This window comes from Chrysochloris asiatica, unplaced genomic scaffold, assembly GCF_000296735.1.
Source record: "Chrysochloris asiatica unplaced genomic scaffold, ChrAsi1.0 scaffold00085, whole genome shotgun sequence".
NCBI lineage: Eukaryota > Metazoa > Chordata > Mammalia > Afrosoricida > Chrysochloridae > Chrysochloris > Chrysochloris asiatica.
This window is the reverse complement of record NW_006408603.1, coordinates 10,655,952-10,674,101: the sequence shown is the minus strand read 5'-3', so window position 1 is coordinate 10,674,101 and position 18,150 is coordinate 10,655,952. Positions and strand designations below refer to the sequence as shown.

At 37.5% G+C, this 18,150-nt stretch overlaps 1 protein-coding gene across 2 annotated transcripts in view; it reads right to left on the bottom strand.

Annotated features, from left to right (window-relative positions):
• SLC25A24 (solute carrier family 25 (mitochondrial carrier; phosphate carrier), member 24) overlaps positions 1-18,150 on the bottom strand; it is a 78,605-nt gene that overhangs the window by 34,390 nt on the left and 26,065 nt on the right. For both annotated transcript variants that reach the window (XM_006865982.1, XM_006865983.1), the window contains exons 2-3: positions 12,903-13,029; positions 7,955-8,042 (exon numbers count right to left, since the gene is read on the bottom strand). In XM_006865982.1, the coding sequence (XP_006866044.1) occupies positions 7,955-8,042; positions 12,903-13,029 (215 nt within the window). The remainder of the gene's footprint in view (positions 1-7,954; positions 8,043-12,902; positions 13,030-18,150) is intronic.

Sequence of the window (18,150 nt, the reverse complement as noted above, 5' to 3'; positions counted from 1 at the left end):
TTTAGTTACTATGGCAATAATAATTATGCCAACTTAATCATAATTATTTTTTTACAATCCAGCTGCTTAAATACAAATGTAATTCAAATATTAATAATATAGTAGCATATCTAAAGTTTTCTAAAAAGGTTAATCATAGTATTTTAAAATATTTTCAACTAATGTTCCTTCTAAATTTTAATTAACTATATTTGACTTCACATAGTCTATAATTTCCAGCAAATCTTGCACTTTTAAAAATATTGCAATAAATTAGTCTAGCCATATTAAGTTTTATCACCTGAAAATAAACTTCTGTTCTACTGATGTGTCATTCTGATGTTTCCCAAAAAATTTCCCAAAAAAAAGGAACAATATTGGACTTATGGGAAAGACTGATTATTTTTAACTCAAATTCAACCGAACTAAATCAAAATGTCCAGATCTCTGGAAGGTGACAATGCTCACAAATTCCAGCTGATTAAAAACAAAAATTAATTTTTTTGTCTTAACCAGAAATGAGCCACTTAATAGACTAAAATGCTATAACTGGTTTTTATATTAGAATATTATCAGTGCTTTTAAGCTTCTGTTTTTTTTCCAAGTCTAAGAAACCATTTTCCTCCTAAATTGTCTTAACTAATAGGTTTAAATTTATAACTTTAAAATTAAAACTTTTATTGATACATTTAACAAGATTATAATAACCAAGACTAGAAAAGGACTGAATTTCAAACTATGATCATACAGAGTAAAATGACAAAGTTTTCTTGCTAAGTGTCTTCAAGAAAATAGTTTTATGTTTTAATAAATAAGCGTTTCTGTGTTCATGCTCACATACAAACTGAACCTTACAACATGTAACTGTTACTAGAGTTTCTGAGGAGCAGTTGATGGATTTGAACTGCTCACCTTGTGATTCGCAGTCCAGTGATGATTCTGCAGCACCACACCAGTAGTGGTATAGACAAAGTCTCACAATATCTAGTCTTACTACAATCTTTCAGATTTCAGTTTTATAGTTATCTTAGACCATTGACCCAGTATAGTTAGTATTTCTACTCAGCTCCTTTTAAACTTTGAATGTTAGTCCTTTTATTTTGAACTGTAATCTAAAGAAACTAGAGAAACAGACTAACCAAATAAATCAATACTGAGCATTGAGTCAGAATGATATCAATAATAATTTAATTTAGTCAACAAAATAATTTTATTATAAAATTGATCATAATCAAACTGTTACTCCCTTATGGTTTCATCATCCAGTTAATAGTAATCAAAGAAATTCTTGTGGAAATTCATGATTAGAGGAGGGAATGGAATATGCGTACACAAAATTTTTATCATTTTGCCTGTTTCTGAAAAGGTGACCAACAACTGTTCCTAAGGAAGGGGAGTTTGCTTGTGGGAAGAACACTTGGACTGTTGTTTTTAGACCCCCTATAGTAGTAGTCGCCCTATGTTACAGGTATGCCTAACTAAATTTTTTATTTGGTTTTGCAAAACGTTGTAATATTTTCCTTTAAAAAAAAGAAATTTAATCCCCAAGCTTACATGATTTCACCCCAAAATGTTATATGCTGGAAGAGGTTAAAAAAAAAAAAAGGACTAAATTGGAAACCTACTAAAATCGACCAAATTTTGCTGTAACTAGAAACACATTTGTCACAGATTAAATGAACTGAAACACTCCTTTTGGAATTGAAGTAAAAATGTCCTAGTGGGCAGCAACAAATGATGGCTATTCCCAAGGCCTTGGACTTTTAGTTCATTAGACTTTGTTCAAATTTCTCTATTGCTTTTGAGATTGCCTTGCCTTGGCAATTTGAGTTTACAGACTGGTAAAAATTTTGCATTTAACATCTATTTTCATGTTCTTCACTACTGTATGTCTTAGGTTTCTATAGACCAGTAGTTAGTTGCCTTAGTAAATGAATGCTATTTGAAATCATTGTGCTATGACTGACCCTCATTCTTCTTTTGATAAGTTTTATTCCATAACTTGAGTTTATTATTTTATATGAGTGAACTTTTACATGTGTCTTTGCCACAAAGTTTTCCTAAATATATATATATCATATATATAACTTCATCGGAGCCCCGGTGTGGCATTGTGGGTTAATGCACTGGACTGCAAAGTTGATTTAAACTGCAAGGTCAATGGTTCAAGCTTACCAAACCACTCCTTAGAAACCCTATACAGAGTCACTATGGATCAGAACCAACTCAATAGCACTTAACAACAACAACATATATCTTCATTAGTATTACTAAATCTGTATGGAGCCCTGGTGGTGTAGGGGTTATGCATTGGGCTGCTAAGTGAAAAGTCAGCAGTTCAAATCTACTAGCTGCTCCACAGAAGAATGATGGGGTTTTCTGCTCCCATAAAGATTTACAGCTTCAGAAACCCTATATAGTGTCTCTAAGAGTTGAAACCAACTCGACGGCACATCGACACTACCACCACCACCACTGTTGGACTAGATTAATAATGCTATTGCTATTAAAATCATAGGATAGATCCTATCCCACGGGATAAAGTTTACTTATCTAATTTCTCAAGAAGCAAATTTGCTGCCATACATGCCTAACATGGGTTAGGTCATCTTCATGAAGAATCATGGTACTTTTAAACTGCATTCTGTATATAATAGGCCCATACTGTCAGCATGTTTACAGGGAAAGAGATAGTTCTGACAACAATAATGTGCAGTTGGCTCACTCAACTCTACAGTAAGCCTGACAGAGATGGCATTCCTGTTTGAAGCCCTGGAGAAGAACCAGATGGTATTCGATGAGTTTAAAGAGCTTGCCATTAAGAGCTTGCAATAAGCCACAATCCAGATGCCCAGCAGAGTCCAGGTTTTAGTCACTGATGTGATCACCATCAATCTCTGTCTAAGAGGAGGAAATGCTATAAAGTATGAAATCAGAAGGGTTTTTTGTTTTTTTTTAGAAGTGGAAATTCATTTAATTTGCAGACTGGAGTATCAATTTGACTAGGTAGTTAAAAACATTCCAAAAGGAAAGAACTTTGAAAGATTATTTTTTTTATTAAATGTTTTTATTTTAGATTGAGTGAAAGTTTACAGGGCACATCATCAGCTTCACATTCAACCATTCATATAGCCTGTTTCATTACATTGATTATCATCCCCTCCATATATCATCAATTAACAGTGTTTCTCTCTATCCTCTTTAGCTTTTTATTTTATTTTATTTGGGGGGGGGAGGTGAGGGAACTTGCCTTTTTGGAATTTACAGTCTCGGCTTTTAGGGAAGGTTTTTACATTTGTCTGTGGATATCCAGGGCTCATGTATGAGATTACTAACAAGCATTACTGAATAATCAGATGAGGGACAGTTTGCTATGTCTACTAGGTGGCTAAAGTCTGATCCTCAGAGCCTATGGTTTGGACAGTCAACAATGCTTGGGCCCACAGGGTCTTGACCTCCTGACCGGGTCTGCACGGTCTGCATCAGATTCCCCCTTATTTATTGTTTGTTTAAGGGACGCTTCCTGTCTTAGGCGGTCAGTGTGAATTCCTCAGTCTTACCAGGAGCTCTGGTAGCGTAGTGGCTATGAATTGGGCTGCGAACCTTAAGGTCAGCGATTCGAAACTACCAGCCGCTCCGCGGGAGAAAGATGAGGCTTTCTACTCCCGTAAAGATTTACACCCTCGGAAACCCTGTACAGCGTCGCTATGGGTTGGAACCGACTCGACGGCACTTAACAACAACAACAACAACCAGTCATCAAAACTCATTGCAGCATGGCAATGGCTCTGTCTTAGGTTGCCGAGGTTTCAGAAGGCTTTTTGCCTGAGAACAACTCCAGCCTAGCAGAGATTAAGTCCATATTGTGTGTAGGTTTATGTGTTCGGATGCCATTATTTCCTGAGTACCTCATGCATCTGACAGCTGAACAGCCAGAGTTAGAAACAGAGTATATTTATAAGTGTGTTTGGGGGCCAGTCCCCCCAGCCAGCCCTCACAGGAACAACCCTGAACATACTCTTTAATGGTCACCTGGTTGTGATGTCATACCCCGAGAGCCTTAGGGACTATAAACTGTCCTAACTGCAATAGTCCCCTCTCTGTTTTCTGAAGGCATGGCTTACGTGTGTGACACACGGCTGCTGCCATCAGTCCTGGTTGTAGAAAGAGAGTCCTTTGTTCTTTGTGCCCTCTAAAAGATCCCTACGTAGAATGGAATTTTGGAAACTCATTCATGGTGTCAATGATTTCCCTTGCTCAGGTGATCTACATGTGTCTTTGTCTGTGTTTACTCTCTTTAAGCCTTAATAAAGAGCTTGTATAATATTTATAACTTTGAAGATAGGGTCTCTTTTCTCCCTATAATAGGGGTTATTATATTTGAACCTAGTTCTCCCATTTTTCTTTTTGCTTTCAATGTATCCTGGTCTATCTATGAAGTTTTTTGACTCCTTTGTCCTCTTTCTTGGATTGTCTGAATTTTCTGTTTGTTTGTTTTTTATCTTCTTATTCTATGTTCTCCCTCCCTTGTTTGGCAGTTATATGCTCAATATCTATACTTTCAGTAATCTACCTTTAAAACTTTAATTTTACCATATACATATAAGAAAGTTAATACTTTGACCTCAACACTCCATCAAAAAAAGACCAGACACTAAAACATTTTAGAGTAAATTATCCCTTCCTGACTTACATCGTATTATTGTCTAATATTTGAGCTTTCCTTTTTCTTAAACCCACAAATTAGTCATTATTATCATTTTCATTGAGCCCTGGTGTTGCGCTGTGGATTAATGTGCTTGACTGCAAGGTTGGTTTGAATCTCAAGGTCGGCAGCTCAAGCTCACCACCTACTCCTCAGAAACCCTATTCAGGGTTGCTACCTACTCAAAGGCACTTAAAAACAAACAACATTATATTCAAAGTTGTTTCCAATGAACTGCTCAAATAGTCCATAGGCAAAAGAAAGATACCAGTAGTCCAGAAAGCATCTTTGTCCCCTCCTCCAAAATACTGCTCAGCCTATTTCCCAAATATTGTCTGTCTACACATTACCTAGCAACAACAACAACACATTCCTAAGTTTACACATGCCCTTCTCTTTCCTGCAGTGTTCTTACACTCACACTTTCACACTAGGATAACTTCCATTCATTCATCAGTACATTCTTTAGTACTTTCTGAGGGTCCATATTGCCAAATGCTAAGCATAGAACAGTTAATTACCAAGAGAGATATAGTCTGTGCCCATGTAAACCTTAGTGTAGTAGGATAAAAGGCATTAACAGTCATAAATAATAACTAATGTTCATTGAGTTCACTGAGTATTTACTAATCATGGTTCTACGTACTTACTATTGTCTCCATTTTACAGGCAAAGAAAAGTTAAGTGTTTTGTACATAGGCACAAAGTTAGTAAGTAGAGTAGAATGATGTATTTGAACCTAGGCATTCAGGCTCCAGAAACTGTACTTCTAACCATAAAGCTATGCAAAATAAGCAATTCAATGGTTACTACTGATGAGAACCTTGAGCAGAGAAACAAGTTGTTCAAATAAAGAATAATGGTAAAAGGGGCTAAATTAGGAATGGTGACAGAGCTCTCTGAGGTCAGAACTTAGTCTAATAAAGGGGAGTAGGAGAGTGTTAGCTCCAAAAGCAGCAGTAATTGCAAAGAACTGAAACAAACACAAACATGGCTAGAGTCAATAGATTTGAATTCTCAACTGAATAGCTTAAATTCCTCTTTGAAGTTATCAAAGAATGGCCATTGTAGGGAATGGGAGGCAGATAAAAGCTAGTAACCCTGTGGAGAAGTCACTATTGGGAATGGAAGAAGGTGTCCAGTAAGCACATGTACCCAAAGCTTTAGGCCTGAGATAGGACTGCTTCAGAACTAGGGGAAAGCAAGAAGTGTGGAAGAAACTGGATCAAGAGGGGATCAACGAGCTGATAAAAATGAAGGGATAAGAAGTCTTTATGTCAAAAAGAAATGTGGCATGAGCTTTTGTTTGTTAATGCCATCCAGTCGGTTCTGACTCATAGCAAGCCTGTATAGCGTTTCTTGTTCAAACTTTTTCCCTATATATAATGGAATGTTAACCTGTTGCAAAGAAAATTGAATTAAGCATTGGCACATGCTGCATCATGGAAGAATCTTGAGAACATCATGATAAGTGAAAAAACAAATGAAAGGCCACATATTATATGATCCCACTCATATAAATTGTTCAGCATAGGACCTAAAGTAGATTAGTTGTTGTTGTTGTTGTGAAGTGATGTCAAGTCGGATCCAACCCATAGCAACCCTGTATAGGGTTTCCGAGGAGCAGCTGGTAAGCTTGAACCACCGACCTTGTAGTTCAAACGGCTTTGTAGTGTGGTGCATTAACTCACAGTGCCACACCAGGGCTCCGAGGTAGATTAGCAGTCCCCCCAAAATTCGGTGGGAGTGGGGAAAGAGGATAAGTGAGGAGTGACTGCTAATGGATATGGGATTCTTTTTGGAGTCCTGAAAATGTTCAGAAATTAGAAAGTGGTGAAGGTTTCACAGCTCTGTGAATACACTAAAAACTACTGAACTATGTATTTTAAAAGACTGAATTTTATGGTATGGGAATTATATCTCAATAAAAGTATCATAAAATATATGTGTGAGCATGTGTGTAACTACTTTTAAACATCCATCACTCTATATTATCCATGATATATTATGATGCTCCAGCTTGGAAGTTGTATCATGCTAAAACTATCAAAGGGATACAGGAATATTATTTCAGGCCTTAGAATTAGACAAAAGCCTTCAGTTTTGGGGAAGAATGAGTCTTTACAAGCAGAATGTTATATGCTCCATATCCCACTGTCAGAATTCTGTTTTATCTCCATTCATTTGTTAGCTTTTCATTTCCTCAGGAAACCCTTTCTCACCCAGTCCTAACAAAAGCAACTCTTATGTTCAGCCTTGAGACTTCAGGCCTTCCTATTGAGCACCTGCTTACAAAAGAAGTTCTGTTAGAAAAGAGAAAACTCATACTGGAACAGGTACGTCAACCCAAAAATCGTGTGCTTATCCTACAATGCCTCTTCAGACAAAAAAGCCATTTAGAAGAGAACTATTCAATAATGTTGAAGACTGCAAATATTCCCAGGAATATTAATATAATGCAACCATCCTTGTCTATTTTCCATTATCATAAATATTGGCGCCTGCAGTGTTTGTAACAAAGGAGTTTTTAATTGCTGGACTTCAGAGATTATTCTCTGCCCTGTGAAATAAAATTTCAAATCTGTAACGGTCTGATATACTAACTAGATGAACTGGTTGCCCTTGGCACTAATATCCTAATTGTTTTTGTTAGCCAAAAGGGTTTTGGAATTTCTCTTTTATCAAGTCATACACATGGGTTAAATAATGTGAGGGGTCTGGGAGACTTCTTGTCCTGAAACAATGGGTTTACACTGTCACATTAGAGACCAAAGGAGAGGCAAAGGGCAACACCGAAATTCCTAGCTCCTTATCGCCATTCCACCACTCCATATGATCCTGCAAGAAGGAATCTGGTCTGGGTGTACATTTCCCACTCTGACATTTTAGGTAAGGAGCCCTGGTGGTACAATGGGCTAGCAGAAGATTAGCAGTTTGAACCCCCCCAAGAGCTCCACAGGAGAAAGACCTAGTGATAGGATCCCATGAAGATTATAGCTGAGGAAACCACATGGGGAACTCATACTCCGTCATATATGGTCACTACCAATTGAAATCAACTCAAAGGGTACAATAACAAACAACACATTTTAGATGTAGGTGCACGCACAAAATGAAAAGGAAGGAAAAGGAAAGATGTTGGATGTGCGTAATGAGGAACGGTGGGGTATAGGGAGTTGTTTTAAAGCCATACTTGCAAACATAAATCTTTTAATGCAAGATATTCAAACCGAAGTCAAGAGACAATTGTCAATACAATGAAGAGCTTACCTTTTAAGAATCAACTCTGCTTGTTTTTCAGAAATAGTTAGACCCAACGTCTGGAGTGACTGGACAATTTCTGAAGCCTCAATTTTCCCTTTAAAAAGATGAAAAGATCAGCAACTCAGACTCAGAACTGATAAGAAACTTAAAAACTCATTTTAAATCTCTCATTTTATACAAGAAAGCCTTGAACTGATTAAGGCAAAATTATGTAATTAAGTGAGTTATGGGTTTGCTTAACCACATATTATTGTACTATCAGTACTCAGTATTCAACAAATACAGGCATACACACATTGTTCATTTAATAATCATAGCAAGCTTATAAGTAAATAATGATATTGCTTTTGAGAAAAAGACCAATTTTAATTAGCTTTGCCAAGTAACATAATTAAGAAGTAGCAGAGCTGAGATTCAACTCAAGATATTCTGGCTCTGGTAAATTCAAAGTAGGATCTGTTATTTAAAATATATATATGTGTATTTATACATTATAATAAATACCAAGTATATAATTTATTATGTATAAAGCCATATTGTACTGGGTTAAGGAAAGCAGAAAATGAGGAAATTAAGCCAAAGAATATGAATAAATCTTTTGAGAAATCTGGTAATAAATATAATAAGAGCTGGGCTATAAGGACAATGGAAGAGGGAAGACTGTCAGGATTAAGGAAAATGAAGCATGTCTGTAGACAGAAAGAAAAGACTCAAGAGGATAAAAAGAAAGAAAATAAAAGCAAAAAATATAGGAAATACTGCATTTCCCTTAAGCAATTAATAGAGTTAGGGGGATTCTAAGACATGAAACAAAACAACGAGGGTTTGATACCAAGCCAGTATTAATGGCAAAGCTCTCCAGGAAAAAAAAAATCATGAGTGAAATGCAAGATTTCATTTAAAATAAGGGCCTTGAAGAAATGCCAAGTTTTTGAGAGAATTTTTCAGGAGCAGTATGAGAATGTGGACTGGGGGCAAAGAAAGTTGGAGGCATCCATCTGTTAGAAAGGGAACGCCATACTTATTCAATCTGTATGCTGAGCAAATAATCTGAAAAGCTAGATTGTATGAAGGAAAATGTGGCATCAGGACTGGAGGAAGACTCAATATCCTGTGATATGCAGATGATACAACCTTGCTTACTGAAAGCTAAGAGGACTTAAAATAGCTTGCTGATGAAGACCAAAGACTACAGCCTTCAGTATGGGTTGCACCTCAAGATATAGAAAACAAAAGTCCTCACCACTGGACCAATAAACAACATCCATACCAATGGAGTAAAGACTGAAGTTGTCAAGAACTTTATTTTGCTCAGATCAGCCATCAACACTCATGGAAGTAGCAGTCAAGAAATCAAAGGACATATTGCATTAGGCAAATCTGCTGCACAAGACCTCTCTAAAGTAATGAAGAGTGAAGATGTCATTTTGAAGACTAAGGTGAGCCTGACCCAAGTCATGGTATTTTCAATAACCTCATATGCATGTGAAAGCCGGACAGTGAATAAGGAAGACTGTAGAAGAATTGATGTATTTGAGTTATGGTGTTGAAAGAGAATATTTGAAAGTACCATGGACTGCCAAAAGAACAAACAGATCTATGTTGGAAGAAGTACAGCCAGGGTGTTCCTTGGAAGCCAAGATGGCCAGACTTCATCAGTCATACTTCAGACATGTTGTCAAGAGGGACCAGTCACTGGAGGATATCATGATTGGTAAAGTGGAGGGTCAGAGAAAAAGAGGAAGACCCCCAGCGAGATGGATTGGCACAGTGGAAATCCATAGGCTAAGCATAGCAACAATTGTGAGCTTGGCCCAGCACCAGGCAGTGTTTCGTTCTGTTGTGCATAGGGTCACTATGAGTCAGAACTGACTCAATGGCACCTAACAACAACATCTGTTAGCAATTGTTGTTGTTGTTGTTAAGTGCCGTCGAGTCGGTTCCGACCCATAGCGACCCTGTACAGGGTTTCCGAGGGTGTAAATCCTTACGGGAGTAGAAAGCCTCATCTTTCTCCCGCGGAGCGGCTGGTAGTTTCGAACCGCTGACCTTAAGGTTCACAGCCCGATTCGTAACCACTACGCTACCAGAGCTGTTAGCAATAAAAATTTTTAAATGCTACTCTGAATATTCTCCTTTATAACTAAACTCTTAAGAAATATACACTTTGCTTTGAGAAAGGCTGACCAATAAAAATATGAACTTATAATGGGAATTTGTTTTAAAATATGTAAATACATTAAGAAGAAACTGTTTGCATTTACTATAAATGTATCACTAAAATTTCGTCTTCAATTATTTCCCCTGGTTCATTTAGAATTTTCTGAAATGGACAACTGATGCACACACAGTTTATATCCTGGGAAGGCTGATCTCTAATTACCTGGCCAATGATCCTGTGGTGGCTCCATCTCCTGTCACCTTAATTGTATAGAGACATCTATGCAACTGAACTTTAGAAGACTCAGGCTGGGATCAAAACTTGTGCAGAAGTAGGAAAATTGAGAGCAGGATTTTGCAAGGAGACTAAAGTTACGCACTGGGGACATGTAATATAAGGCATAGGAGCCCTGATGGTGCCAGGATTAAGAGTGTTCAGCTGCTAACCAAAACATAGGTGGTTTGAACCCACTCAATGTCTCGGTGGGAGAAGACCTGGCAATCTGCGACTGATGTTGTGGTTCTATTCTGTAACCCATGGTGTCACTGTGAGTTGAAATTGACTCAATGGCATCCAACAACAACAACATAAGGCCTGTGGAAGACAACAGATGTCCAAACAGTGCTGCTTTCCACCACAGTCTCCCTGACTGAAAGTCACATCAAAACTATTCAAAGGGTTTAACTCTTTGAAGAAACTTGCTTTGATTCTATATAAAGTTATTAATCAAGGAGCTCTGGTAGCGTACTGGTTACGAATTGGGCAGCAAACCACAAGGTCAGTAGTTCGAAACTGCCAGCTGTTCCGTCGGAGAAAGATGAGGCTTTCTGCTCCCGTAAAGATTTACAGCCTCGGAAACCCTGTGCAGGATCACGATGAGTTGGAACCGACTCCACGGCACATGACCAACCAACCAACCAAAGTCATTAATCAGCATAAACAAGAGGCCAGCAAATACAATCCTTGAGCCAAATCAGACACACTGCCTGTTTTTATGATTAAAGTTTTATTGGAACACAACCATGTTCATTCATTTAGGTATTTTTATGGCTGCTTTTGAGCTATAGCCAGGGAAATGAGTACTGTTAACAGTGAATGCATGGCCCATAGAATATTTATTATACTTACTACCTGGCCCTTTTTTTAAAAGAGTTTACCAATTCCTGATATAAGCCAAAAAATAAAGTGTATTTGTTTAACTTGTTTGTTACATTGAGTCTGTGACTGGAATGGTCATGTCTATTCTTAAGTGCTGTTGTTGTTAAGTGCCATTGAGTTGGTTCCGACCTGTAGCGACCCTGTATAGGGTTTCCGAGGAGCAGCTGGTGAGCTTGAACCACCAACCTTGCAGTTCAAACGGCTTTGCAGTCTGGCACATTAACTCACAGCACCACACCAGGGCTCCTTAAGTAGGGTGGAGTTAAAGGCAAAGTCTATTTAAATAAATTCTCTCTTCATATGAAAGGCTGTCTCTGGTGATAAGGGTTTCATGACTCTTTCTCCAACTGCTGTGGTGGTTGTGTGCTACCATGTCGGTTCCAACTCATAGTGACCCTGTATAGGGTTTCTGGGGCTGTAAATCTTTACAGGAGCAGAAAGATTAATCTTTCTCCCATGGAGCAACTGGTAGATTCAAACTACTGACCTGTGGTTAGCAGTCTAGCTCGTAATCCACTGCACTATGAGGGCTTCTTTTCTCCTACTGTTGTCCCTGTTTTTTGCTCTATACACCTGGGAAGCACTCTGGCTTCCAGCTATTAATCTAAATGGTTTTTGTTTTGTTAAGTGCCATAGAGTTGGTTCCAACTCATAGTGTCCCTGCATACGCTTCTGAGGAGCAGCTGGTGACTTTGAACCATCAACCGTGTGGTGAGCAGGCCAGTGCTTATCCTACAGTGCCACACCAGGGCTCCATTACAAAAACCTTAATCTCAACTAGATTGTAAATATGTAGACATCTATGTGGCCAGTCACTCCTTGGATACCCTATGTAGCGTCACTATGAGTCAGAACCAACTCAATGCAACTTAACAACAACAATGTGATGCTATAGGATAAGACTGGACCACAAGGTCAGCTCAAGTCACAAGATTGGCAGTTCATACTTATCAACTATTCCTTGGAAATCCTATACAGAGTTAGCTATGAGTCAGAACTAACTCAATGACACTTAACAATAACCATTTTCAGTATCACATATTATCTTCCTAAAAATAATTCTTTCAAAACACTACCAAAATATAAGATTTCTGAACAGTTTTCTTATAACTTAAAAATATGCAATATTCACAATATTATAGAAACAGAAATCTTTCTTGTCCAAAGATCAAGGAAACAATTACTATTTTTAACAAAATATTTCAAGTCAAAGCAGCATAATGTTCAGTAGTTAATATTTTACAAAAATCCCAACCAGAAGTTTTTAATTCAGTAGACATAGCCATCTATAATTTTTTATAATATGAAAACCATATTACTAACAAAAATAAGTATCAGCAAAAGTAATCATCTACAAATAGAGAGGCTTAATAGATATCATTTTAGACTTGTAGAGACATGCAAAGTACTTCCTTATGGTGGTGGCTGTGTGCCGTGGAGTCGGTTCTGACTCATAGAAACCCTGCACAGGGTTTCCGAGGCTATAAATCTTTATGGGAGCAGAAAGCCTCATCTTTCTTCTGCGGAGCAGCTGGCAGTTTTGAACTGCTGACCTTGTGGTTCGCAGCCCAATTCGTAACCACTACACTACCAGAGCTCCTTATAGCTGATGATAAATAGAAAATAAAGACACACCATCATTATTTTTGTCCAAACTCTTAAAAGCCAGTTTCATCTTTTTCTCATGGTCTTTAAGGTACTTCATAAATTCTTCAAAATCCAGCATCCCATCTTTGTTGATATCTCCAGTAGTAAAAATTTTCTGCAAAAAAAGAAAACACAAATAAGATATTTTTATTGGCAATATGAACTAAGGTACTAAGTTATTTGTACACATGTTGTTGTGGAGTTGGTTCCGACTCATAGTGACCCTGTACAGGATGGGTTTCCAAGGCTGTAAATCTTTACGGTAGCAGAAAGGCTCATCTTTCTCCCACAGAACAGCTGGTGGTTTCAAACTGCTGACCCTGAGGTTAGCAGCCCTATTTGTAACCACTACGCTACCAGAGTTCCTTATTTGTACATATAGATCAATTAAATTGGCTCTTTTCCTATAGGACTGAAATAATCCTGGTGTGGTGCTGTGGGTTAATTCACTAGACTCCAAGGTCAGTTTGAACCACAAGGCTGGCAGTTCAAGCTTGCCAGCCACTCCTTGGAAACCCTATACAGGGTCACTAATAGTTGGAACCAACTCGACAGCACTTAACAACAAAGTACCAATTACTGGCCAAATAGTTCCTTCTCCAATATGGTAAAAGATTTACAACAAAAGTCATCTTATGACTGCAAAATGATTCCAGATCATGTGTTAAATTTTCTACTCTAAAAATGATTTCTGTAAAACATGAACTTTCAATTCTAACTGGAGCACATCCTAATTTCATTTATATATATTGTAAATGCCAAAATCTAAGACAAATGCTTGACCTGATGTGGGATTTATTTAAATTTCTAAAATATTATTTTTCCTTTCAATTTCCAGAACCAAAGAATCTCTTCTTAAAGATGATTCTTATAAAAAGTTGTCATGTTAAATTGTCTGTTTTTCCTGAGCTATTACTCTTCTTTGGTTAGACTAAAATTATTTTTACGTGACCTTTTCTTCTAAATTTTATCTTATCATCTTAATAAATCATTGCTTTTGAGAAAGAAATAAAAACATATGAAATTTAGTACTACAAGTAAACCCTCACCCACTTCCACCAAAATATAAGTTCTCTATATATTAAGATAATCATAATTCCTCACCTAAAGTTTACAGATTCTTTTGGTATTATAGTCATACTCTTCTCACATACAAATGCTACATCATATCAGTATGTATAATGGGCAGATTTCAGAGAAAGAAAAGTCTGAGACCCACGGGATATTTAGAAAAAGCTATGTATAGAAGGAAATTTATTATTTAAATGCATATATTTAAAATAAATCAAATCACTTTTGGCATTAGGTAAATCTGCTACATAAGACAGCTTTAAAGTATTCAAAACAAAGACGTCAGTTTGAGGACTAAGGCACTACTGATCAAAGCCATGTTATTTTTAATTGCCTCATATGCATGTGAAAGTTGGACAGTGAATAAGGAAGACCACAGGAGAATTGATGCACTTGAGTTATGGTGTTGCAGAAGAATACTAAACGCACCATGAATTGCCAGAAGAACAATCAAATCTGTGTTGGAAGAAGTACAGCCAGAATGATTCTTAGGAAGCCAGGCTTTGTCTCTCATACTTTGGACATATTATTATCAGTAGGGACCACTCCCTGGACAAGAACATCATGTTTGGTAAAATGGAGGGTCAGTGAAAAAGAGGAAGTCTCCCAACAATATGGAATGGCACAGTGGCAGCAGCAATGGGCTCAAGTGTAACAAGATTGTGAGGTCGGCACAGGATCAGGCAGTATTTCATTCTGTTGTGCATAAGGTCATTATGAGTTAGAACCAACAGCACATAACAACAACCTAATTTAAAAGAAGAAAAACTGGGAGTCAATGATCTAAACCTCAAGAGCAATAAATTAGACTATAAAAAATTTTAAGTTGGAGGAATGAAATATAAAACAAATCTACAATCCAAAGTATCAGCAAAGTCAAAAGATAATTCTCTCAAGAGACTAAAAATTTGGTAAATACCTGAAACTGGCAAGTAACCAATGTCAGAAGTTAAAAGATGAAATTCTCTACACACTACAAACACTACAACTATTATGATAAGTTTATACTTTAAAAAATATTAAAATTTATATAAAATGAACCAATGCTTAGGAAAAGAGAACTTATAAAAATGTGGTATAAGATAAACTAGATAACCTGAGTAGTCCTATATGTATTAGAGAAATTTAATCTGCAATGTAGAAATATTCCCATGAAGAAGAGATTAGTCCCAAATGGCTTTAATAGTAACATATACCAAACATGTTAGAAAGAAATGACACCAATTGGGACAGTTAAGGTTTTATGTCAACTTACTGGGCCAGGATTCTCAGTGGTTTGACAGTTGAGATGTAGCTATTCCTCTTGATATGATTTGATGTGATAAACCAATAAGAGGATTAAAGGTGGGATTGTTGGTAGTATTAAGTGCCATCAAGTTGGTTCTGAGGAGCCACTGGTGAAGTTGAAAACTGTCATGCTTATCCCATAGCTCCACACCAGGACCACCCTTAATTCCACCACTACCATGCTCCAATTTACATGACATTCCCAAGGGTGTGGCATGCAACACCTTTTTCTCTAATAAGAGATAAAAGGAGAGAGACTCGAGCAAAGAAAGAGACACCTACTACCATCAACATAAAAGAGCTGGGAGTGGAGTGCATCCTGGGTTCTGGCACTGTGAAGCTTCTAGATTCAGGGAAAATTGATGCCAAGATGTATGGAGAGCTCTAATTAATACTGGGCCTACAGATGCTGAAAGAAGACATGGACCTTTACCTAGAGCCAACAAAGAGAATGTTGTTAGGTGCCATCGAGTTGGTACCTACCCATAGAGACTTTATTCACAGCAGAACGAAACACTGCCCGATCCTGGGCCAACCTCACTACTGTTGCCATGCTTGAGCCCATTGATGCTGCTACTTGGCCAATCCATCTCACTGGGGGTCTTTCTCTTTCTCTCTTACCAAACATGATATCCTTCTCCAGTGACTGGTCCCTCTTGACAATATGTTCGAAGTATAAGAGACAAAGTTTGGCCATCTTGGCCTCCGAGGTACACTCTGGCTGCACTTTTTCTAACACAGATGTGTTGGTTCTTTTGGCAGCCCATGGCACTTTCAATACTCTCCTCCAATACCATAACTCAAAAGTATCAATTCTTCTATAGTCTTCCTTATTCACTGTCCAGTTTTCACAAGCATATGAGGTTATTGAAAATACCATGGCTTGGGTCAGGCACACCTTAGTCCTCAAGCTGACATCTTTGCTCTTCAACACTTTAAAAAGGTCTTGTGCAGCAGATTTGCCTAATGCAATGCATCATTTGACCGACTAGGAAGAAGGAGAAGCAGACCACTTTTGAAGGTTTAGCCACTGAAAACCTTAAGAACAGCAGTGGAACGTGGTCAGATATAGTGCCCAGAGATGAGTCTCTTAGATGGGAAGCCCTCAAAATATAGTTGGGGAAGAGCTGCCTCCTCAAAGCAAAGCTGACATTAATGACATGGGTGGATCAGAGGTTTTTGGGACCGTCATTTGCTGATAGGGCACAACTCAAAATGAGAAGAAACAGCTACAAACATCTAATAATAACTGGAACATGGAATGCACAAAGTATGAGTCTAGGAATATTGGAAGTTGTTAAAAATGAAATGGAATGCATAAATATCAACATCCTAGGCATTTCTGTTAAGTGCCATTAAGTCGGTTCTGATTCATAGTGACTATATCAGGTTTCCAGGAAGTATTTGGTGATTTGAACCACCACCTTGTGGTTAGCAGTGAAGTGCTTATTCTATAGCACCACACTAGAGCCCCTAGGCATTAAGGAACTGAAATGGACTGATATTGGCCATTTTTAATCTGACAATCATATGTTGTACTATACCAGGAATGACAAATTGAAAAGGAGTAGCATCCCATTCAAGGTCAAAAGAGCAATCCAAGATCTATCTTGAAGTACAATGTTGTCTGTGATAGGATAGTATCCATAAACCTATAACAAGTCCTGGTGTGGCACTATAGGATAAGCACTGGACTGCAAGGTCAGTGGTTCAAACTCATCAGCCACTTTTTGGAAACCCTACTCAGGGTCACTATCAGTTGGAAATGACTTGACATTTAACAACAACATAAAAAAAATTGGTTTAGTATAACAAGTACTCAAATTTACATAATCACTAAAGTCAATGATGACAAAATTGAAGAATTCTGGTGTGGTACTGTATGATACACACTAGACAGCTAACCAAAAGGTTGGAGGTTCAAACCCACAGCCCCTCCTCTGAAACCTTATACAGGGTCATTATGAACTGTTGCCAACTCCTTAGCCCTTAACAACAACAACCAACTTCTTCAGAATGAAATTGATAACATCTGCAATCAAGATGCATTGATAACTACTGGTGACTAGAATTTGAAAATTGGAAACAAAGAAGAGAAGCAGTAGTTCGAAAATATGGCCTTGGTGAGATCATATGATAGAATTTTGTAAGACCAATGACTTCTTTATTGCAAATACCTTTGATCAGCAACACAAATGGCAACTACATACATGGACTTCATGAGATGGAACACACAGAAATTAAATTGACTACATATATGGAAAGAGATGATGGATGAATTCACTGTTATCAGCCAAGCCAGTGGCCAACTGTGGGATAGACCATCAATTGCTTCCATGCAAGTTCAGGATGAAGCTGAAGAAAATCAAAACAAATCTACAAGAACAAAAATATGACCTTGAGTATATCACACCTGAATTTAGAGACCATCTCAAGAATAAATTTGATTCACTAGACACTAATAAACAAACAATAGAAGAGTTGTGGAATGACATCAAGAACATCATACATGAAAATGATATATGAAGAAAGCAGTCACTAAAAAGGCAGAAAAGTCCAAAATGTAAGTCAGATAAGACTCTGAAATTTGCTCTTGAATGTAAAGAAGCTAAAACAACTGGAAGAAATGGTGAAGTACAAAAGCAGACAGATATTTTCAAAGGGCAGCTCAATAAGACAAAGTAAATTATTATGATGAAATGTGCAAAGTTAGAAAATCAAAAAGGAAGTATACACTCAGCACTTTTCAAGCTGAAAGAACTGAAGCAAAAATTCATGTCTTGGGTTGAAACATTGACGGATTCTATCTAACTCAACTGCACTTAGAAGCAACAAAATGAGAAAAATTTTGAAATGTTGCAGAAAGCATCAAGAGATG